At 40.1% G+C, this 23840-nt stretch overlaps 3 protein-coding genes across 3 annotated transcripts; all 3 read right to left on the bottom strand.

The window, feature by feature from the left end:
• Positions 1 to 1289: 1289 nt before the first annotated feature.
• Positions 1290 to 3097, bottom strand: LOC117451221 (sporozoite surface protein 2-like). Its single transcript, XM_034089415.2, has 4 exons — positions 2992 to 3097; positions 2862 to 2904; positions 1444 to 2776; positions 1290 to 1359 (listed from the first exon to the last, which is right to left on the bottom strand). The coding sequence occupies exon 3, from the start codon at positions 2355 to 2357 to the stop codon at positions 1470 to 1472; it is 888 nt and encodes a 295-aa protein (XP_033945306.2). The 5' UTR covers positions 2358 to 2776; positions 2862 to 2904; positions 2992 to 3097; the 3' UTR covers positions 1290 to 1359; positions 1444 to 1469.
• Positions 3098 to 11505: 8408 nt separating this feature from the next.
• LOC117451226 (uncharacterized) lies at positions 11506 to 13351 on the bottom strand. The gene is made up of 4 exons (XM_034089428.2): positions 13242 to 13351; positions 13111 to 13154; positions 11660 to 13025; positions 11506 to 11575 (listed from the first exon to the last, which is right to left on the bottom strand). Exons 1-3 carry the CDS (start codon positions 13262 to 13264, stop codon positions 11686 to 11688), a joined length of 1407 nt encoding a protein of 468 aa, XP_033945319.1. The 5' UTR covers positions 13265 to 13351; the 3' UTR covers positions 11506 to 11575; positions 11660 to 11685.
• A 4723-nt stretch (positions 13352 to 18074) lies between these two features.
• LOC117451223 (sporozoite surface protein 2-like) lies at positions 18075 to 20388 on the bottom strand. Its single transcript, XM_034089421.2, has 4 exons — positions 20279 to 20388; positions 20148 to 20191; positions 18586 to 20062; positions 18075 to 18501 (listed from the first exon to the last, which is right to left on the bottom strand). Exons 1-3 carry the CDS (start codon positions 20299 to 20301, stop codon positions 18612 to 18614), a joined length of 1518 nt encoding a protein of 505 aa, XP_033945312.2. The 5' UTR covers positions 20302 to 20388; the 3' UTR covers positions 18075 to 18501; positions 18586 to 18611.
• Positions 20389 to 23840: the final 3452 nt, after the last annotated feature.

Below are 23840 nucleotides of genomic sequence, written 5' to 3'. Positions count from 1 at the left end.
TCCTGTAAGATATCAGCTTGTTTAGGGACGCGCGGAGATTTGAAAATGCGGACTAGTTGTCCACTCAAATCTCCATCAGGTGGTGTACATTTTGTATAAGTTTCCTCCCCTACATGCAGACATGCTATCGAGTTAAGTATTGGTGGAATCTCTTCCTTAAATGTGGCTATAGCACTAACAGATAGGTTTCTGCTGCAAGAGCTTTTGACTAATGCTTTGTAGTCTCGTAATAGTACTTCAAAAGTTACTAAGAAATGGTCGGATAAAGCAGGATTATGCGGTTCGACTAATAGTTGCTCAATTTCAATACCATAAGTCAGAACAAGGTCGAGAGTGTGATTATAGCAGTGGGTTGGTTTATTTACACTCTGACAGAAACCAATAGAATCTAATATAGAGTTAAATGCAACAGTAAGGCTATTTTTATCATCGTCAACATGAATATTAAAGTCACCTACGATAATTACTTTGTCTGTTTTAAGAACCAAAGTTGATAAAAACTCAGAGAATTCTGATAAGAATTCTGAATAAGGACCTGGTGCACGATACACTGTAACAAATAAAATTTGCTGCAAAGTTTTCCAGGTCGGATGCGTAAGACTAAAAACGAGGCTTTCAAAGGAGGTATAATTTAATTTCGGTTTAGTATTGATAAGTAAACTTGAGTCAAAGATTGCTGCAACTCCACCTCCTCGGCCCGTGCCTCGAGCAATATGAGTGTTGATATGGCTGGGTGGACTGGGCTCATTTATGCTGACATATTCTTCAAAGGAAACAAGCAAGTGGTTGTGGACATGTTCAGGAAGTAAGGGTGCATCACTGTCTGCAGCACACAAGTCAAGTTTCAAATAACATCCAAACAGAGTGTGTTCCAAGTATTTTATTAAATTCAAAGTTGATGCCAGTTCAGACTTCTTCCAGGCAAGTTCAGGAACCTGAGAACAGAAAATACAATTTAGAACATTTGTAAAGCATTTCCCTTACTTCATTGTAGCAATCTTTAAGTTAAACCAACTTACAGTTAGGAAGGTCAATGATGTCTGTTCTACACTGGCACCAGTTCGGTTTAGTATTGATAAGTAAACTTGAGTCAAAGATTGCTGCAACTCCACCTCCTCGGCCCGTGCCTCGAGCAATATGAGTGTTGATATGGCTGGGTGGACTGGGCTCATTTATGCTGACATATTCTTCAAAGGAAACAAGCAAGTGGTTGTGGACATGTTCAGGAAGTAAGGGTGCATCACTGTCTGCAGCACACAAGTCAAGTTTCAAATAACATCCAAACAGAGTGTGTTCCAAGTATTTTATTAAATTCAAAGTTGATGCCAGTTCAGACTTCTTCCAGGCAAGTTCAGGAACCTGAGAACAGAAAATACAATTTAGAACATTTGTAAAGCATTTCCCTTACTTCATTGTAGCAATCTTTAAGTTAAACCAACTTACAGTTAGGAAGGTCAATGATGTCTGTTCTACACTGGCACCAGTTGCTGCGGCCACCTGGGCTGGTACGGGAATGGCATTGGAATTTCTCTCAAACTTCTTGGGTCAACATTCAAGTGCGAGTTTGAGTCAGTGGGCTGCACATTAGAGCCAGAAGCAACACTTCCTTGGGAAGGAATGTCCCACATGCCAGCTTTAGTTTGGAACACCCATTGCAGGGGTTTGGCCTGCTGAGGGTTTGAAGGGTGGGCGGGCTGGTAGGGCTTGGCCTGCTGGGGATTCGAAGGGTAGGCAGGAAGCTGGGGTTTGGGCTGGTACCTAGACTGCAAGGGATTTGAAGGGTAGGAAGGCTGCTGGGGTTTTGGCCGGTACCTAGACTGCAGGGGATTCGAAGGGTAGGCAGGATGCTGGGGTTTGGGCTGGTACCGAGACTGCAGGGGACTTGAAGGGTTGGTAGCCCGCTGGGGATTCAAAGGGTTTTCTGGCTGGTAGGGCTTGGCCTGCACATTAGAGCCAGAAGAAACACTTCCTTCGGAAGGAAAGTGCCACATGCCAGCTTTACTTTGGAGCACCCCTTGCAGGGGTTCGGCCTGCTGAGGTTTGGCCTGTTGGGGATGTGAAGGGTAGGAACGCTGCTGGGGTTTTGGCTGGTACCTAGACTGCAGGGGACTTGATGGGTTGGTAGCCCGCTGGGGATTCAAAGGGTAGGCTGGCTGGTAGGGCTTGGCCTGCTGAGGATTTGAAGGCTGGTAGGGCTTGGCCTGCTGGGGTTTGGGATGGTACCAAGACTGCAGGGGATGTGAAGGGTTGGCGGCCTGCTGAGGTTTGGGCTGGTGGGGCTTAGGCTTGTAGCCGGCCTGCTGGGGCTTTGGAAGGTTTTTGGGCTTCTGGGGCTTGGAGTAGGGACCAGAGTGCATCACAATTGCAGAACTTGAAGCAATACCAGACTGAAAATAGTTTGGATTAGGGGGCAAAGGGAAAGCCCACGGGGCAGCTTTGCTTGGAAGGACACCATTTGCACTAGGGTTAGCTTGAGGTAGTTGGTTTGGCTTACGAATTATTGGTTGGCTTGGCCCGTAACTAGAAACACTTCCCTCAGGACTGTAACCATCTACTTGCCTACCATGAGAACCCCTATAACCTCCTGCACTTGGTGCAGCAGCTGGCTTCAGAGTCTCAGATAAATCCCCATCAGCATGAAAGGGTGAATAACTACCCAAAACCCTCTCAGGCTGTGCTGAACTATCATCACTGGAAGTGGAAGCAGGTTTAAGGCTTCTTGAAAAATCAAAGTGAGGTGTAATGCCACTGGAGCCTCCACTTCTGTAGCTGAGTGCTAAAAGGAGAACACATTTTTTAAAAGACAGCCTTAGAGGAAAATTATACATTTCAATTGCAGCTTGTGAACCATAAATCCTTACCCTTTGCTTGCTGCCCAAAATCAAGAGTGACATCACAAGAACTCTAAGAAAAGAGGAATTAAACATGAGCCAACCAAAAACAGTTAAGTAGAATAAATATAAGAAATCTGCCAAAATAAGAATATCTTACCTCACACACAATCCAAAATACATTTTTGTTGTAAAACTGAAACCAAACAGTATGTAAGCCGTGTCCAGCAAATACAAAAATAATCTATTATTTCAGATTCATGACTGCTGCAAAGACAGTGGTCCTTTTAAAGTGTCGGTGCATGAGCTGACCAATCATCGCACTGATGAAGTCATTGGAATCAGCTTGGGAACTCTGCACTCTGGCAACCTGGGCAGGTGTCCACACTTTAGCTAATTTGACACATTTCAACATTTCATTCTGTCAGCAGATCTGATTCAAAAGTCACTTTAACCAAATGATAACCTTTACCTGGCCGCTAGGCAAAATTCCCCTGACAGGCGATAATAGTTTGATCGTAGTTTTGTTTTTGTTTATTGAGGTTTTGATTGAATTGTCCTCCTTCAATACCACAGAGGTTTTAGTAAGACCCAGAAACTAAGACCTAAAAAGTGTAAGCTTTTGATCTTAAAACACTATGAAATGACAAGCTGTATTAAAATCAAACACATATATATGTATACATATTAACATATGTTTAACATTTAATTTATATATATGTTCCACTGCAAATAAGATATTGTTCTCTTCCACTGAAGTTGAGATCTTATGGGACCTTTTACCACTGTTTGATTACTTAAAAACAAATGTTCTTGTGATTTGAAAATGATTTTGGAAGTGTTTTGGCTTATTGAAAACCACATTTTATATCACTGCTTATAATTAGACTCAATTACTGTAAATGTTCTTTCCTCCAAGCAGCCATTGATTATAGGGCCCTATAAAAGTCACCTGCAGTGACTGAAAGCACTTTTTGTAGCACACTTATGGTTTCAGTAAAGAGAGACACAGCTGACAAAGACACAAACTATTTTATTAGCCATCATTCATGATACTCGTTTCACAAAAAATGTAATTCAAACAATGTTTCATTATTTTTTACATTACAAAGAAAATAAACTATTTGTAAGTCCCAACTCACGGCTCCACGTTTACCATCATTTAAATTGCTAGATATTTTAATATAAATATTATAGCAATATATAACATTATATATATGCAACCCAGTCTCACGGCATTTCGTGTTCACCAACACGATTTTTAATCTATTGATTCGTGTTCACCAACATGATTTTCCCCTTATTTTCGTGTTGCACAGCACGATTTTAAAAGCAATGTATTTCTACTGGTAATGTGTTTCGTGCCTGCAGCACGTCTTTTTCTCCGGTCTGGTCGTGGAAGACCGGAAGCTGTGTGGTTCATAAAAACATGTTCTAACTCAATATCAAGCCACAAGTATTGCTTTTATTTTAAATCGTATAATTTCGGACTTTTGTTGCCGTCTGTGAGGAAAATAAATGAGGCTCAGAGCCTCGGGATACTGAAATCTGTATTTTTAAATATTTTTTTCCTTCTAATTTGTTATTCTTTTCAAAATAACACACTGTTATTTACTCACCAATAACACACAATTATCCTTGCTTTTATTTATTGGTTTAATTCCATAATCTCGGGCTTTTTTGGTGTCCGTCAGGAACTGAATTTCAAAATAAAAATAACCGGAAACAGCGTAGGCCTATAAGGGACATTTCGAGCATCATTGCGATTGTCAACATTTCTGAGTTTAGGATGGCCGAAGACACTACACTACCCATAATCCCCAGCTATCGTTTAGGACACTACAGTTCCCGTAAGGTTACGCAGAGCGTCACACAGCTGTGTGAAATGGAACGAAACCACGCCAGACTATCCCAAACTGGAATCGAACACCCCCCCAGAACTACACATGCTGGCTATTGTGTTTCGCAAAATGTTCTATGGGACGTCTCTACTGAACGTTTTCGTTTTTCCCACAATTAGAAGTTGCCAGTATTAAACACATTGGTGTTATCAAATGTAAAACATATAATTAATAAATGGGTGAAAATCGCTTGTGTCCATAATGCTCAGCATTAATATATAGCATTAATATATACCCACATGACAGCTCATTGCTACTTTGTAATTCTACTCCACTACAATTCAGAGGTTAACCTGGTATTTTTACTCCACTGCATTTATTTGAGTTACTTTGCAGATTCTGATTAATTATGTGAAATATAAACAACCCTTAAATCAGACTTTAGTTACACCTGAGTAAAATTCAGGTAAAACAAGTGCCAACAATCAGGAGAGATATTTGATAGTTGGTGCTTGAGAAGACTAAACATGTATCTGCAATTGACAGGAATGGAAACGAGTAATAAAGTATATTCATTACTCGTTATTCTCTACTAATAGTTAATTAAAGACTGTATATTATGGCTATTTTGCACATCCCTTTCAAGATTTTCAAAGGTTTATTGACATATTATACACAACTACGGTGTAGTTAATGCAATGAATGAAAAACTTGGGTCACAGGTTCCTCAACAGTGCATTACAAGACATCTATAAATATGTGTGTACCTCCACCATTAAACTGTCATATTCTGCACGTTTCTTATTCTATCTACATACATAAGAGTATAATTCATATGTATAATATCAGTTAAAATAAGTGCTTCAACATAGTTAACATTGCAGGAAAGCAATATATTAGACGTTAAGTACTTTGTCAGGCTTAATATGTATCTGTAGATAGATACCCCCAAAGTTTTTTTCTTATTTAAAAGAAGACCTTAATCTGTTATTTAATGTTTAAATAAAGGTTAATCCGTTTTTCTGTTTTGCACCTCCTCCTATTAATATCTTTGTACATCCTGCACTAAACTGTTTTATTGTAGAGATCACTTATAGTATCTTCTTGATTTTTTATATTCTATATTTCTATATTTATACGTTCCCCCTATGAAAGTATGTACTCTTAATATTTTTTTAATCAAATATAACACATAAAAACAATAATTCAATAACGTGCTTTAACCACTAGGAGGTGCACACAAGGTAGACACAGCCATAATAGCTTTGTATTATTAGTGTGTATATACAACATCTGAAGATGTATAGTTTTATGCATGCTTTCACATAATTTTACAGCATATTGCTATACTATTTCAGACTCAGTATTTACATTCTTACATTCAAAGAAAATCAGTAATATCTTTAAAAACTACAGTCCTTTTATATCAGCTGTGCACCGTTATGGTGTAAATATAACCTATCTATGAATTAGATCAAATGTAAAAGTCAGCCGAATTAGTGTTGATACTGCAAGGAGACGTATTGTGTGAAGAGAAATTGAAGATGTTGTTTAATTGTTGATATATTTATGATCCACGTCAACAATATATATAACGAAAAAAAGATTTAAAAAATACAGATTTCAGTATCCTGAGGCTCTGAGCCACATTTATTTTCCTCACAGACGGCAACAGAAGTCCGAAATTATACGATTTAAAATAAAAGCAATAACTGTGGCTTGATATTGAGTAAGAACATGTTTTTATGAACCACACAGCTTCCGGTCTTCCACGACCCGACCGGAGAAAAAGACGTGCTGCAGCCTGCAGGCACGAAACACATTACCAGTAGAAATACATTGCTTTTAAAATCGTGCTGTGCAACACAAAAAAAAGGGGAAAATCGTGTTGGTGAACACGAATCAATAGATTAAAAATCGTGTTGGTGAACACGAAATGCTATGAGACTGGGTTGATATATGAGCATAAAACATGTAGATACATCATTCTTAAAACACCAACTGAGAGCCACTAATTGAGGCGATACTGCTAAAATAGGGAGGTAGAAGTAATGATTTAGACTGGAGTAAAAGAGTATAGTAAAAGATACACATTTAAATTGAAAAATGAAATAATTTAGAACTGTACATAGAGAGAAGGAAGATGGAAAGAAGGATAGAGGACAGAAAGAAAAATGTGTGAACGTTGTAGGGGTCTGTTAGCTGAGTTTGAGGCCGAGAGCCAGCTCGTTCTTCTGGATCTTTCCGTCTCCGTTGATGTCGCAGTGACCCATCAGAGCTTTCCTGAACTTGTCCAGGTCTGTGCCACTGATGCTGGGCTGGAGGAGAGGGTCGGGGGGTGGAAGAGTTACAGAGAGGTCAGAAGACTCCTGATGAATGACACTGACTGATATCTGATCAATAACATTGTGTATCAGCTCTGTATATAAGGGAATGTAAGGGCACCTTCACCAGCTCCATCATATCTTTGACAAATCCATCCACCTCAGGGCCCTCCAGCTCACCCGTCTTACTCTATAGAAGGAGGCATACTTTTTAATTCTCTCAGTGTTTCTGTTTTTGATTAACAGTTACACACATGCCTAACAGGACCTATACACATCAATCAATCAATCAATCAATCAATCAATCAATCAATCAATCAATCAATCAATCAATCAATCAATCAATCAATCAATGTTTATTTATATAGCCCAATATCACAAATGTTACATTTGTCTCAGTGGTCTTCACAGTGTGTACAGAATATCAGTATGACAATACGACACCCTCTGTCCTTAGACCCTCACATCGTACAAGGAAACACTTCCGAAGAAAACCCAGTTTAAAAGGAAAAATGGGAGAAACCTCAGGGAGAGCAACAGAGGAGGGATCCCTCTCCCAGGATGGACAGATGTGCAATAGATGCTGTGTGTAAATTGAAAAGATAATACATTTGCAACATAGGTAGTCCAAATGTTTGGAAATGCATGTGTGTATAATAGGAAGATGAATCCACGAGGATATCCATCCAGGACCGATGATCCAGGACCACAGCCACGACTCGCGATCCAGGGCTCGCGATTCAGGACACAGGACCGCAGGATCATCCATGACTCCGGATCCCGGCGTATATAGACACCAAAAAGAAAGACATTTGGGGAAGCTGGATTAATCGGAACATGAGAGTACACAGGTATAGACAGAGAGAAGGAAGAAGTAGGATGTCCCCCGACAAACTAAGCCTATATCAGCAAAACTAGGGGCTGAATCTAATCAGCCCTAACTATAAGCTTTATCAAAAAGGAAGGTCTTAAGCGCACTCTTAAAAACGGATAGGGTGTTTGCCGCCCGAACACAAACTGGAAGCTGATTCCACAAATGTGGAGCTTGATAAGAAAAGGCTCTGGCTCCCATTGTACTTTTAGAGATTCTCGGAACAACCAACAACCCTGCATTCTTGGAATGCAATGCCATAGTAGGACAGTAGGGTATAATGAGTTATTTAAGGTAAGATGGCGCCTGCCCATTAAGGGCTTTGTAGGCGAGAAGAATCATTTTAAATGATATCCTGTGTTCTATAGGGAGCCAGTGTAAGGCAGCCAGTACAGGAGTAATGTGGTCCCTTTTCCTAACTCTGGTTAGTACACGAGCCGCAGCATTTTGAATCAGCTGAAGCGACTTGACTGACTTCTTGGTACTCCCTGATAATAAAGAGTTACAATAATCCAGCCTAGAAGTAACAAATGCATGGACTAGTTTCTCTGCATCGTTTTGAGGCAAGATATGCCTGATTTTTGCAATGTTACGTAGATGGAAGTAGGCGGTCCTTGAAATTGATTTTATGTGGGCGTTAAAGGATAAATCCTGATCAAATATAACACCAAGATTCCTTCCAGTCTCACTGGAGGCCAAATTAATGCCATCCATAGTTAGTATATCTTTAGATAATTTGTTTCGTAGATTCTTTGGGCTAAGTACAATAACTTCAGTTTTGGTCGTGTTTAACATCAAAAAATGTAAGGTCATCCACGTTTTTAAGTCCTTAAGGCAGTCTTGAATTTTATTTAGATGATTAATTTCATCAGGCTTGATTGATAAATATAGTTGAGTATCATCCGCATAACAATTAAAGTTTACAGAATGATTCCTTATAATATTGCCTAACGGAAGCATATATAATGTGAACAAAATAGGTCCGAGCACTGAGCCCTGTGGCACTCCATGGCTAACTTTGGTTTGCGTGGAAGATTCATCGTTAACACGTACAAACTGAGAGCGTTCAGATAGATAGGACCTAAACCAGCCTAAAGCAGTTCCCTGTATGCCAACTAAGTGCTCTAGTCTTTGCAATAGGATATCATGGTCGATAGTATCAAATGCAACACTGAGATCGAGCAAAACAAGAATAGAGACAAGTCCCTTGTCTGAGACTATTAGAATGTCATTTGTGACTTTAACCAGAGCTGTCTCTGTGCTATGATGTGTTCTAAAGCCAGACTGAAATAAATCATTGTTTTTTAAGTAATCACACAACTGTTTTGCGACCGCTTTCTCAAGAATTTTTGAGAGGAACGGAAGATTAGAAATAGGTCTATAGTTGGCTAAAACCTCTGGATCGAGGTTGTGCTTTTTAAGAAGCGGTTTTATCACTGCTACTTTGAATGATTGTGGAACATAGCCTGATAATAAAGACATATTCATAATATTTAATAAAGGAGTGCTAATTAATGGAAAAACTTCCTTCAACAGCTTAGTTGGAATTGGGTCTAACATGCACGTTGATGGTTAAGAAGAGAGAATCATTGAATGTAATTGTTCAAGGTTTATGGCTGAAAAGCATTCTAGTTGACTATCTAGTGTAATATTAGAACTTACGTTTCCGGGAGCTGTTGATAACACTATACTGGTCAAAGGCAAGAGGTCATTAATTTTGTTTCTAAGAGTAACAATTGTATCGTTAAAAAAGCACATAAAATCATTACTACTGAGTGCTATGGGAATAGAAGGCTCAATCGAGCTGTGGCTCTCTGTCAGCCTGGCTACAGTGCTGAAAAGAAATCTTGCATTATTCTTATTCTCATCTATTAATGAAGAGTAGTAGGCTGCTCTCGCTTTACGCAGTGCTTTCTTATATTCATTGAGAGTAATATGTCAAATTAAACGAGATTCTTCAAGTTTAGTGGAACGCCATATCCTTTCAAGTTGTCTAGACTTTTGCTTTATTTTGCGGGTTTATGCCATGGAGCTAATCTATGTTGTTTTATTTTCTTCTTTTTCAAAGGAGCAACAGAGTCTAATTTTATTCGCAGCGCATCTATAGCACTATCAACAACATGATCAATTTGGGGTGTGCAGCATCTGATATTTAAGAAGTGTGTTACATTTGAAAATGGCAGAAAGTCTTGTTGCAATTTCCAGATATTAAAGGAGGTCCTTTGAGTTCCTCTGTTAATTATCAAATAGTAGCAGTTAAGTGAATACTGTTCAAACAATACCTGTGTTTGTGTTTTATATTGATTTATCTGTTTCATCCTTTCATAAATGTGAGGACTGAAAAGGCGGTAGACAAAGGACTGTTAAGGGTTTTATTGCTGTGGGGGAGCTGGAGCAAGACCCCACTGTGGTCTCTGGAATGTGATGGGGGGATGTGTGTATGTGTGGAGGCTGCAGAAATAGGAGACAGTGAGGGTCAGAGGTGTTTGTTTGAGATGACTGGAAAAGACGACCAGTTGTCCTTAAACTCCACCCCTTCCTGTATCATTGGTATGAAAGCCTATCCAGCTTTCTGTTCTGCCTCTCTCTTCTCGCGCCGCTCGGGCTGGAACGTCGTGGCGGCCTGTGGGCAGGGGCCAGGAGTGGGCCCACTTCTGACATTATACATATGATAGGATATGGTTTTGTATGGTAATGTATTGATTGTATTGCATTGTATATTACCATTAAAGTGGATTATTGTTTAACGGTTAATTGTATGCTCTGGACTCCTTCCTGTAAGATATCAGCTTGTTTAGGGACGCGCGGAGATTTGAAAATGCGGACTAGTTGTCCACTCAAATCTCCATCAGGTGGTGTACATTTTGTATAAGTTTCCTCCCCTACATGCAGACATGCTATCGAGTTAAGTATTGGTGGAATCTCTTCCTTAAATGTGGCTATAGCACTAACAGATAGGTTTCTGCTGCAAGAGCTTTTGACTAATGCTTTGTAGTCTCGTAATAGTACTTCAAAAGTTACTAAGAAATGGTCGGATAAAGCAGGATTATGCGGTTCGACTAATAGTTGCTCAATTTCAATACCATAAGTCAGAACAAGGTCGAGAGTGTGATTATAGCAGTGGGTTGGTTTATTTACACTCTGACAGAAACCAATAGAATCTAATATAGAGTTAAATGCAACAGTAAGGCTATTTTTATCATCGTCAACATGAATATTAAAGTCACCTACGATAATTACTTTGTCTGTTTTAAGAACCAAAGTTGATAAAAACTCAGAGAATTCTGATAAGAATTCTGAATAAGGACCTGGTGCACGATACACTGTAACAAATAAAATTTGCTGCAAAGTTTTCCAGGTCGGATGCGTAAGACTAAAAACGAGGCTTTCAAAGGAGGTATAATTTAATTTCGGTTTAGTATTGATAAGTAAACTTGAGTCAAAGATTGCTGCAACTCCACCTCCTCGGCCCGTGCCTCGAGCAATATGAGTGTTGATATGGCTGGGTGGACTGGGCTCATTTATGCTGACATATTCTTCAAAGGAAACAAGCAAGTGGTTGTGGACATGTTCAGGAAGTAAGGGTGCATCACTGTCTGCAGCACACAAGTCAAGTTTCAAATAACATCCAAACAGAGTGTGTTCCAAGTATTTTATTAAATTCAAAGTTGATGCCAGTTCAGACTTCTTCCAGGCAAGTTCAGGAACCTGAGAACAGAAAATACAATTTAGAACATTTGTAAAGCATTTCCCTTACTTCATTGTAGCAATCTTTAAGTTAAACCAACTTACAGTTAGGAAGGTCAATGATGTCTGTTCTACACTGGCACCAGTTGCTGCGGCCACCTGGGCTGGTACGGGAATGGCATTGGAATTTCTCTCAAACTTCTTGGGTCAACATTCAAGTGCGAGTTTGAGTCAGTGGGCTGCACATTAGAGCCAGAAGCAACACTTCCTTGGGAAGGAATGTCCCACATGCCAGCTTTAGTTTGGAACACCCATTGCAGGGGTTTGGCCTGCTGAGGGTTTGAAGGGTGGGCGGGCTGGTAGGGCTTGGCCTGCTGGGGATTCGAAGGGTAGGCAGGAAGCTGGGGTTTGGGCTGGTACCTAGACTGCAAGGGATTTGAAGGGTAGGAAGGCTGCTGGGGTTTTGGCCGGTACCTAGACTGCAGGGGATTCGAAGGGTAGGCAGGATGCTGGGGTTTGGGCTGGTACCGAGACTGCAGGGGACTTGAAGGGTTGGTAGCCCGCTGGGGATTCAAAGGGTTTTCTGGCTGGTAGGGCTTGGCCTGCACATTAGAGCCAGAAGAAACACTTCCTTCGGAAGGAAAGTGCCACATGCCAGCTTTACTTTGGAGCACCCCTTGCAGGGGTTCGGCCTGCTGAGGTTTGGCCTGTTGGGGATGTGAAGGGTAGGAACGCTGCTGGGGTTTTGGCTGGTACCTAGACTGCAGGGGACTTGATGGGTTGGTAGCCCGCTGGGGATTCAAAGGGTAGGCTGGCTGGTAGGGCTTGGCCTGCTGAGGATTTGAAGGCTGGTAGGGCTTGGCCTGCTGAGGATTTGAAGGCTGGTAGGGCTTGGCCTGCTGGGGTTTGGGATGGTACCAAGACTGCAGGGGATGTGAAGGGTTGGCGGCCTGCTGAGGTTTGGGCTGGTGGGGCTTAGGCTTGTAGCCGGCCTGCTGGGGCTTTGGAAGGTTTTTGGGCTTCTGGGGCTTGGAGTAGGGACCAGAGTGCATCACAATTGCAGAACTTGAAGCAATACCAGACTGAAAATAGTTTGGATTAGGGGGCAAAGGGAAAGCCCACGGGGCAGCTTTGCTTGGAAGGACACCATTTGCACTAGGGTTAGCTTGAGGTAGTTGGTTTGGCTTACGAATTATTGGTTGGCTTGGCCCGTAACTAGAAACACTTCCCTCAGGACTGTAACCATCTACTTGCCTACCATGAGAGCCCCTATAACCTCCTGCACTTGGTGCAGCAGCTGGCTTCAGAGTCTCAGATAAATCCCCATCAGCATGAAAGGGTGAATAACTACCCAAAACCCTCTCAGGCTGTGCTGAACTATCATCACTGGAAGTGGAAGCAGGTTTAAGGCTTCTTGAAAAATCAAAGTGAGGTGTAATGCCACTGGAGCCTCCACTTCTGTAGCTGAGTGCTAAAAGGAGAACACATTTTTTAAAAGACAGCCTTAGAGGAAAATTATACATTTCAATTGCAGCTTGTGAACCATAAATCCTTACCCTTTGCTTGCTGCCCAAAAATCAAGAGTGACATCACAAGAACTCTAAGAAAAGAGGAATTAAACATGAGCCAACCAAAAACAGTTAAGTAGAATAAATATAAGAAATCTGCCAAAATAAGAATATCTTACCTCACACACAATCCAAAATACATTTTTGTTGTAAAACTGAAACCAAACAGTATGTAAGCCGTGTGCAGCAAATACAAAAATAATCTATTATTTCAGATTCATGACTGCTGCAAAGACAGTGGTCCTTTTGAAGTGTCGGTGCATGAGCTGACCAATCATCGCACTGATGAAGTCATTGGAATCAGCTTGGGAACTCTGCGCTCTGGCAACCTGGGCAGGTGTCCACACTTTAGCTAATTTGACACATTTCAACATTTCATTCTGTCAGCAGATCTGATTCAAAAGTCACTTTAACCAAATGATAACCTTTACCTGGCCGCTAGGCAAAATTCCCCTGACAGGCGATAATAGTTTGATCGTAGTTTTGTTTTTGTTTATTGAGGTCTTGATTGAATTGTCCTCCTTCAATACCACAGAGGTTTTAGTAAGACCCAGAAACTAAGACCTAAAAAGTGTAAGCTTTTGATCTTAAAACACTATGAAATGACAAGCTGTATTAAAATCAAACACATATATATGTATACATATTAACATATGTTTAACATTTAATTTATATATATGTTCCACTGCAAATAAGATATTGTTCTCTTCCACTGAAGTTGAGATCTTATGGGACCTTTTACCACTGTTTGATTACTTAAAAACAAATGTTCTTGTGATTTGAAAATGATTTTGGAAGTGTTTTGGCTTATTGAAAACCACATTTTATATCACTGCTTATAATTAGACTCAATTACTGTAAATGTTCTTTCCTCCAAGCAGCCATTGATTATAGGGCCCTATAAAAGTCACCTGCAGTGACTGAAAGCACTTTTTGTAGCACACTTATGGTTTCAGTAAAGAGAGACACAGCTGACAAAGACACAAACTATTTTATTAGCCATCATTCATGATACTCGTTTCACAAAAAATGTAATTCAAACAATGTTTTCATTATTTTTTACATTACAAAGAAAATAAACTATTTGTATGTCCCAACTCAAGGCTCCACATTTACCATTATTTCAATTGCTAGATATTTTAATATAAATATTATAGCAATATATAACATATTATATATATGCAACCCAGTCTCACGGCATTTCGTGTTCACCAACACGATTTTTAATCTATTGATTCGTGTTCACCAACATGATTTTCCCCTTATTTTCGTGTTGCACAGCACGATTTTAAAAGCAATGTATTTCTACTGGTAATGTGTTTCGTGCCTGCAGCACGTCTTTTTCTCCGGTCTGGTCGTGGAAGACCGGAAGCTGTGTGGTTCATAAAAACATGTTCTAACTCAATATCAAGCCACAAGTATTGCTTTTATTTTAAATCGTATAATTTCGGACTTTTGTTGCCGTCTGTGAGGAAAATAAATGAGGCTCAGAGCCTCAGGATACTGAAATCTGTATTTTTAAATATTTTTTTCCTTCTAATTTGTTATTCTTTTCAAAATAACACACTGTTATTTACTCACCAATAACACACAATTATCCTTGCTTTTATTTATTGGTTTAATTCCATAATCTCGGGCTTTTTTGGTGTCCGTCAGGAACTGAATTTCAAAATAAAAATAACCGGAAACAGCGTAGGCCTATAAGGGACATTTCGAGCATCATTGCGATTGTCAACATTTCTGAGTTTAGGATGGCCGAAGACACTACACTACCCATAATCCCCAGCTATCGTTTAGGACTACAGTTCCCGTAAGGTTACGCAGAGCGTCACACAGCTGTGTGAAATGGAACGAAACCACGCCAGACTATCCCAAACTGGAATCGAACACCCCCCCAGAACTACACATGCTGGCTATTGTGTTTCGCAAAATGTTCTATGGGACGTCTCTACTGAACGTTTTCGTTTTTCCCACAATTAGAAGTTGCCAGTATTAAACACATTGGTGTTATCAAATGTAAAACATATAATTAATAAATGGGTGAAAATCGCTTGTGTCCATAATGCTCAGCATTAATATATAGCATTAATATATACCCACATGACAGCTCATTGCTACTTTGTAATTCTACTCCACTACAATTCAGAGGTTAACCTGGTATTTTTACTCCACTGCATTTATTTGAGTTACTTTGCAGATTCTGATTAATTATGTGAAATATAAACAACCCTTAAATCAGACTTTAGTTACACCTGAGTAAAATTCAGGTAAGGTGATTGTCAAGTGCCAACAATCAGGAGAGATATTTGATAGTTGGTGCTTGAGAAGACTAAACATGTATCTGCAATTGACATGAATGGAAACGAGTAATAAAGTATATTCATTACTCGTTATTCTCTACTAATAGTTAATTAAAGACTGTATATTATGGCTATTTTGCACATCCCTTTCAAGATTTTCAAAGGTTTATTGACATATTATACACAACTACGGTGTAGTTAATGCAATGAATGAAAAACTTGGGTCACAGGTTCCTCAACAGTGCATTACAAGACATCTATAAATATGTGTGTACCTCCACCATTAAACTGTCATATTCTGCACGTTTCTTATTCTATCTACATACATAAGAGTATAATTCATATGTATAATATCAGTTAAAATAAGTGCTTCAACATAGTTAACATTGCAGGAAAGCAATATATTAGACGTTAAGTACTTTGTCAGGCTTAATATGTATCTGTAGATAGATACCCCCAAAGTTTTTTTCTTATTTAAAAGAAGACCTTAATCTGTTATTTAATGTTTAAATAAAGGTTAATCCGTTTTTCTGTTTTGCACCTCCTCCTATTAATATCTTTGTACATCCTGCACTAAACTGTTTTATTGTAGAGATCACTTATAGTATCTTCTTGATTTTTTATATTCTATATTTCTATATTTATACGATCCCCCTATGAAAGTATGTACTCTTAATATTTTTTTAATCAAATATAACACATAAAAACAATAATTCAATAACGTGCTTTAACCACTAGGAGGTGCACACAAGGTAGACACAGCCATAATAGCTTTGTATTATTAGTGTGTATATACAACATCTGAAGATGTATAGTTTTATGCATGCTTTCACATAATTTTACAGCATATTGCTATACTATTTCAGACTCAGTATTTACATTCTTACATTCAAAGAAAATCAGTAATATCTTTAAAAACTACAGTCCTTTTATATCAGCTGTGCACCGTTATGGTGTAAATATAACCTATCTATGAATTAGATCAAATGTAAAAGTCAGCCGAATTAGTGTTGATACTGCAAGGAGACGTATTGTGTGAAGAGAAATTGAAGATGTTGTTTAATTGTTGATATATTTATGATCCACGTCAACTATTCAGTTTCGGCGGCATTTCTTCCAGTTTTTCCAAAGGTCTTCTCATCAGGGCTCTATAAATAAAGAACTACGGCAGATCTGTAATATGTAATGCAGCCGAACCGTGTATTACAATGCCGTTATGTGATGACTTTCAAAGAGAAAAGCAAGAGCACTCGGAATTAAGTATTATTTTATTCTTTTAAAATGTTTTCCGGATTTCATATAATATAAACACCAAATCCCAGCATGCATTGCGGCTAACACATCTAATCAGCGAGCTTAAAACCATAGCTGAGGATCTTGGGTAATCGCTCAAAATGCCTACGTCTGTTTCCGGTTATATTTATTTTGAAATTCAGTTCCTGACGGACGCCAAAAAAGCCCGAGATTATGGAATTAAACCAATAAATAAAAGCAAGGATAATTGTGTGTTATTGGTGAGTAAATAACAGTGTGTTATTTTGAAAAGATTAACAAATTAGAAGGAAAAAAAGATTTAAAAAATACAGATTTCAGTATCCTGAGGCTCTGAGCCACATTTATTTTCCTCACAGACGGCAACAGAAGTCCGAAATTATACGATTTAAAATAAAAGCAATAACTGTGGCTTGATATTGAGTAAGAACATGTTTTTATGAACCACACAGCTTCCGGTCTTCCACGACCCGACCGGAGAAAAAGACGTGCTGCAGCCTGCAGGCACGAAACACATTACCAGTAGAAATACATTGCTTTTAAAATCGTGCTGTGCAACACAAAAAAAAGGGGAAAATCGTGTTGGTGAACACGAATCAATAGATTAAAAATCGTGTTGGTGAACACGAAATGCTATGAGACTGGGTTGATATATGAGCATAAAACATGTAGATACATCATTCTTAAAACACCAACTGAGAGCCACTAATTGAGGCGATACTGCTAAAATAGGGAGGTAGAAGTAATGATTTAGACTGGAGTAAAAGAGTATAGTAAAAGATACACATTTAAATTGAAAAATGAAATAATTTAGAACTGTACATAGAGAGAAGGAAGATGGAAAGAAGGATAGAGGACAGAAAGAAAAATGTGTGAACGTTGTAGGGGTCTGTTAGCTGAGTTTGAGGCCGAGAGCCAGCTCGTTCTTCTGGATCTTTCCGTCTCCGTTGATGTCGCAGTGACCCATCAGAGCTTTCCTGAACTTGTCCAGGTCTGTGCCACTGATGCTGGGCTGGAGGAGAGGGTCGGGGGGTGGAAGAGTTACAGAGAGGTCAGAAGACTCCTGATGAATGACACTGACTGATATCTGATCAATAACATTGTGTATCAGCTCTGTATATAAGGGAATGTAAGGGCACCTTCACCAGCTCCATCATATCTTTGACAAATCCATCCACCTCAGGGCCCTCCAGCTCACCCGTCTTACTCTATAGAAGGAGGCATACTTTTTAATTCTCTCAGTGTCTGTTTTTGATTAACAGTTACACACATGCCTAACAGGACCTATACACATTAGGCCCGAAATACAAACATATGCATTATATGACATCAATTCAGCAGCATGGAATAAAGCAAAAACTGCAATGTTTCTGAAGATGTTGTTTTAAGTGATACAAGTTTGTCATGTGTAGTCCGATAAACCTCATTAGGAGTCTGACACTTTGAAATAATATTGGCTACTCATCCTTCAAAGTTCTCATAGCCTTTAAGTCATCAAACTTTCAAATGTTAAGTGAAGAACATTCTTTGTCGAGTCTTTTAAACTTGCTGGTCAATACAGATATTTGCATACACATTACTGTGAGCTGCTGTTCACAATGTTATTGTACCTAGCCAGGAAAACAAACCCCTGAAGTTCAAAGGAAACAAGCAAGTGGTTGTGGACATGTTCAGGAAGTAAGGGTGCATCACTGTCTGCAGCACACAAGTCAAGTTTCAAATAACATCCAAAGAGAGTGTGTTCCAAGTATTTTATTAAATTCAAAGTTGATTCCAGTTCAGACTTCTTCCAGGCAAGTTCAGGAACCTGAGAACAGAAAATACAATTTAGAACATTTGTAAAGCATTTCCCTTACTTCATTGTAGCAATCTTTAAGTTAAACCAACTTACAGTTAGGAAGGTCAATGATGTCTGTTCTACACTGGCACCAGTTGCTGCGGCCACCTGGGCTGGTACGGGAATGGCATTGGAATTTCTCTCAAACTTCTTGGGTCAACATTCAAGTGCGAGTTTGAGTCAGTGGGCTGCACATTAGAGCCAGAAGCAACACTTCCTTGGGAAGGAATGTCCCACATGCCAGCTTTAGTTTGGAACACCCATTGCAGGGGTTTGGCCTGCTGAGGGTTTGAAGGGTAGGCGGGCTGGTCGGGCTTGGCCTGCTGGGGATTCGAAGGGTAGGAAGGCCGGTAGGGCTTGGCCTGCTGAGGATTTGAAGGGTAGGCAGGAAGCTGGGGTTTGGGCTGGTACCTAGACTGCAAGGGATTTGAAGGGTAGGAAGGCTGCTGGGGTTTTGGCCGGTACCTAGACTGCAGGGGATTTGAAGGGTAGGCAGGCTGGTAGGGCTTGGCCTGCTGAGGATTCGAAGGGTAGGCAGGATGCTGGGGTTTGGGCTGGTACCGAGACTGCAGGGGACTTGAAGGGTTGGTAGCCCGCTGGGGATTCAAAGGGTTTGCTGGCTGGTAGGGCTTGGCCTGCACATTAGAGCCAGAAGAAACACTTCCTTCGGAAGTAAAGTGCCACATGCCAGCTTTACTTTGGAGTACCCCTTGCAGGGGTTCGGCCTGCTGAGGTTTGGCCTGTTGGGGATGTGAAGGGTAGGAACGCTGCTGGGGTTTTGGCTGGTACCTAGACTGCAGGGGACTTGAAGGGTTGGTAGCCCGCTGGGGATTCAAAGGGTAGGCTGGCTGGTAGGGCTTGGCCTGCTGAGGATTTGAAGGCGGGTAGGGCTTGGCCTGCTGAGGATTTGAAGGCTGGTAGGGCTTGGCCTGCTGAGGATTTGAAGGGTAGGAGGGCTGGTTGGGCTTGGTCTGCTGGGGTTTGGGATGGTACCAAGACTGCAGGGGATTTGACGGGTTGGCGGCCTGCTGAGGTTTGGGCTTGTAGCCGGCCTGCTGGGGCTTTGGAAGGTTTTTGGGCTTCTGGGGCTTGGAGTAGGGACCAGAGTGCATCACAATTGCAGAACTTGAAGCAATACCAGACTGAAAAGAGTTTGGATTAGGGGGCAAAGGGAAAGCCCACGGGGCAGCTTTGCTTGGAAGGACACCATTTGCACTAGGGTTAGCTTGAGGTAGTTGGTTTGGCTTACGAATTATTGGTTGGCTTGGCCCGTAACTAGAAACACTTCCCTCAGGACTGTAACCATCTACTTGCCTACCATGAGAGCCCCTATAACCTCCTGCACTTGGTGCAGCAGCTGGCTTCAGAGTCTCAGATAAATCCCCATCAGCATGAAAGGGTGAATAACTACCCAAAACCCTCTCAGGCTGTGCTGAACTATCATCACTGGAAGTGGAAGCAGGTTTAAGGCTTCTTGAAAAATCAAAGTGAGGTGTAATGCCACTGGAGCCTCCACTTCTGTAGCTGAGTGCTAAAAGGAGAACACATTTTTTAAAAGACAGCCTTAGAGGAAAATTATACATTTCAATTGCAGCTTGTGAACCATAAATCCTTACCCTTTGCTTGCTGCCCAAAAATCAAGAGTGACATCACAAGAACTCTAAGAAAAGAGGAATTAAACATGAGCCAACCAAAAACAGTTAAGTAGAATAAATATAAGAAATCTGCCAAAATAAGAATATCTTACCTCACACACAATCCAAAATACATTTTTGTTGTAAAACTGAAACCAAACAGTATGTAAGCCGTGTGCAGCAAATACAAAAATAATCTATTATTTCAGATTCATGACTGCTGCAAAGACAGTGGTCCTTTTAAAGTGTCGGTGCATGAGCTGACCAATCATCGCACTGATGAAGTCATTGGAATCAGCTTGGGAACTCCGCCCTCTGGCAACCTGGGCAGGTGTCCACACTTTAGCTAATTTGACACATTTCAACATTTCATTCTGTCAGCAGATCTGATTCAAAAGTCACTTTAACCAAATGATAACCTTTACCTGGCCGCTAGGCAAAATTCCCCTGACAGGCGATAATAGTTTGATCGTAGTTTTGTTTTTGTTTATTGAGGTCTTGATTGAATTGTCCTCCTTCAATACCACAGAGGTTTTAGTAAGACCCAGAAACTAAGACCTAAAAAGTGTAAGCTTTTGATCTTAAAACACTATGAAATGACAAGCTGTATTAAAATCAAACACATATATATGTATACATATTAACATATGTTTAAGATTTAATTTATATATATGTTCCACTGCAAATAAGATATTGTTCTCTTCCACTGAAGTTGAGATCTTATGGGACCTTTTACCACTGTTTGATTACTTAAAAACAAATGTTCTTGTGATTTGAAAATGATTTTGGAAGTGTTTTGGCTTATTGAAAACCACATTTTATATCACTGCTTATAATTAGACTCAATTACTGTAAATGTTCTTTCCTCCAAGCAGCCATTGATTATAGGGCCCTATAAAAGTCACCTGCAGTGACTGAAAGCACTTTTTGTAGCACACTTATGGTTTCAGTAAAGAGAGACACAGCTGACAAAGACACAAGCTATTTTATTAGCCATCATTCATGATACTCGTTTCACAAAAAATGTAATTCAAACAATGTTTCATTATTTTTTACATTACAAAGAAAATAAACTATTTGTAAGTCCCAACTCAAGGCTCCACGTTTACCATTATTTAAATTGCTAGATATTTTAATATAAATATTATAGCAATATATAACATATTATATATATGAGCATAAAGATGTAGATACATCATTCTTAAAACACCAACTGAGAGCCACTAATTGAGGCGATACTGCTAAAATAGGGAGGTAGAAGTAATGATTTAGACTGGAGTAAAAGAGTATAGTAAAAGATACACATTTAAATTGAAAAATGAAATAATTTAGAACTGTACATAGAGAGAAGGAAGATGGAAAGAAGGATAGAGGAAAGAAAGAACAATGTGTGAACGTTCTAGGGGTCTGTTAGCTGAGTTTGAGGCCGAGAGCCAGCTCGTTCTTCTGGATCTTTCCGTCTCCGTTGATGTCGCAGTGACCCATCAGAGCTTTCCTGAACTTGTCCAGGTCTGTGCCACTGATGCTGGGCTGGAGGAGAGGGTCGGGGGGTGGAAGAGTTACAGAGAGGTCAGAAGACTCCTGATGAATGACACTGACTGATATCTGATCAATAACATTGTGTATCAGCTCTGTATATAAGGGAATGTAAGGGCACCTTCACCAGCTCCATCATATCTTTGACAAATCCATCCACCTCAGGGCCCTCCAGCTCACCCGTCTTACTCTATAGAAGGAGGCATACTTTTTAATTCTCTCAGTGTTTCTGTTTTTGATTAACAGTTACACACATGCCTAACAGGACCTATACACATCAATCAATCAATCAATCAATCAATCAATCAATCAATCAATCAATCAATCAATCAATCAATCAATCAATCAATCAATGTTTATTTATATAGCCCAATATCACAAATGTTACATTTGTCTCAGTGGTCTTCACAGTGTGTACAGAATATCAGTATGACAATACGACACCCTCTGTCCTTAGACCCTCACATCGTACAAGGAAACACTTCCGAAGAAAACCCAGTTTAAAAGGAAAAATGGGAGAAACCTCAGGGAGAGCAACAGAGGAGGGATCCCTCTCCCAGGATGGACAGATGTGCAATAGATGCTGTGTGTAAATTGAAAAGATAATACATTTGCAACATAGGTAGTCCAAATGTTTGGAAATGCATGTGTGTATAATAGGAAGATGAATCCACGAGGATATCCATCCAGGACCGATGATCCAGGACCACAGCCACGACTCGCGATCCAGGGCTCGCGATTCAGGACACAGGACCGCAGGATCATCCATGACTCCGGATCCCGGCGTATATAGACACCAAAAAGAAAGACATTTGGGGAAGCTGGATTAATCGGAACATGAGAGTACACAGGTATAGACAGAGAGAAGGAAGAAGTAGGATGTCCCCCGACAAACTAAGCCTATATCAGCAAAACTAGGGGCTGAATCTAATCAGCCCTAACTATAAGCTTTATCAAAAAGGAAGGTCTTAAGCGCACTCTTAAAAACGGATAGGGTGTTTGCCGCCCGAACACAAACTGGAAGCTGATTCCACAAATGTGGAGCTTGATAAGAAAAGGCTCTGGCTCCCATTGTACTTTTAGAGATTCTAGGAACAACCAACAACCCTGCATTCTTGGAATGCAATGCCCTAGTAGGACAGTAGGGTATAATGAGTTATTTAAGGTAAGATGGCGCCTGCCCATTAAGGGCTTTGTAGGCGAGAAGAATCATTTTAAATGATATCCTGTGTTCTATAGGGAGCCAGTGTAAGGCAGCCAGTACAGGAGTAATGTGGTCCCTTTTCCTAACTCTGGTTAGTACACGAGCCGCAGCATTTTGAATCAGCTGAAGCGACTTGACTGACTTCTTGGTACTCCCTGATAATAAAGAGTTACAATAATCCAGCCTAGAAGTAACAAATGCATGGACTAGTTTCTCTGCATCGTTTTGAGGCAAGATATGCCTGATTTTTGCAATGTTACGTAGATGGAAGTAGGCGGTCCTTGAAATTGATTTTATGTGGGCGTTAAAGGATAAATCCTGATCAAATATAACACCAAGATTCCTTCCAGTCTCACTGGAGGCCAAATTAATGCCATCCATAGTTAGTATATCTTTAGATAATTTGTTTCGTAGATTCTTTGGGCTAAGTACAATAACTTCAGTTTTGGTCGTGTTTAACATCAAAAATGTAAGGTCATCCACGTTTTTAAGTCCTTAAGGCAGTCTTGAATTTTATTTAGATGATTAATTTCATCAGGCTTGATTGATAAATATAGTTGAGTATCATCCGCATAACAATTAAAGTTTACAGAATGATTCCTTATAATATTGCCTAACGGAAGCATATATAATGTGAACAAAATAGGTCCGAGCACTGAGCCCTGTGGCACTCCATGGCTAACTTTGGTTTGCGTGGAAGATTCATCGTTAACACGTACAAACTGAGAGCGTTCAGATAGATAGGACCTAAACCAGCCTAAAGCAGTTCCCTGTATGCCAACTAAGTGCTCTAGTCTTTGCAATAGGATATCATGGTCGATAGTATCAAATGCAACACTGAGATCGAGCAAAACAAGAATAGAGACAAGTCCCTTGTCTGAGACTATTAGAATGTCATTTGTGACTTTAACCAGAGCTGTCTCTGTGCTATGATG

Source organism: Pseudochaenichthys georgianus, chromosome 8, assembly GCF_902827115.2.
Source record: "Pseudochaenichthys georgianus chromosome 8, fPseGeo1.2, whole genome shotgun sequence".
Classification (NCBI taxonomy): Eukaryota; Metazoa; Chordata; class Actinopteri; order Perciformes; family Channichthyidae; genus Pseudochaenichthys; species Pseudochaenichthys georgianus.
This window is presented reverse-complemented; position numbering and strand designations above follow the sequence as displayed.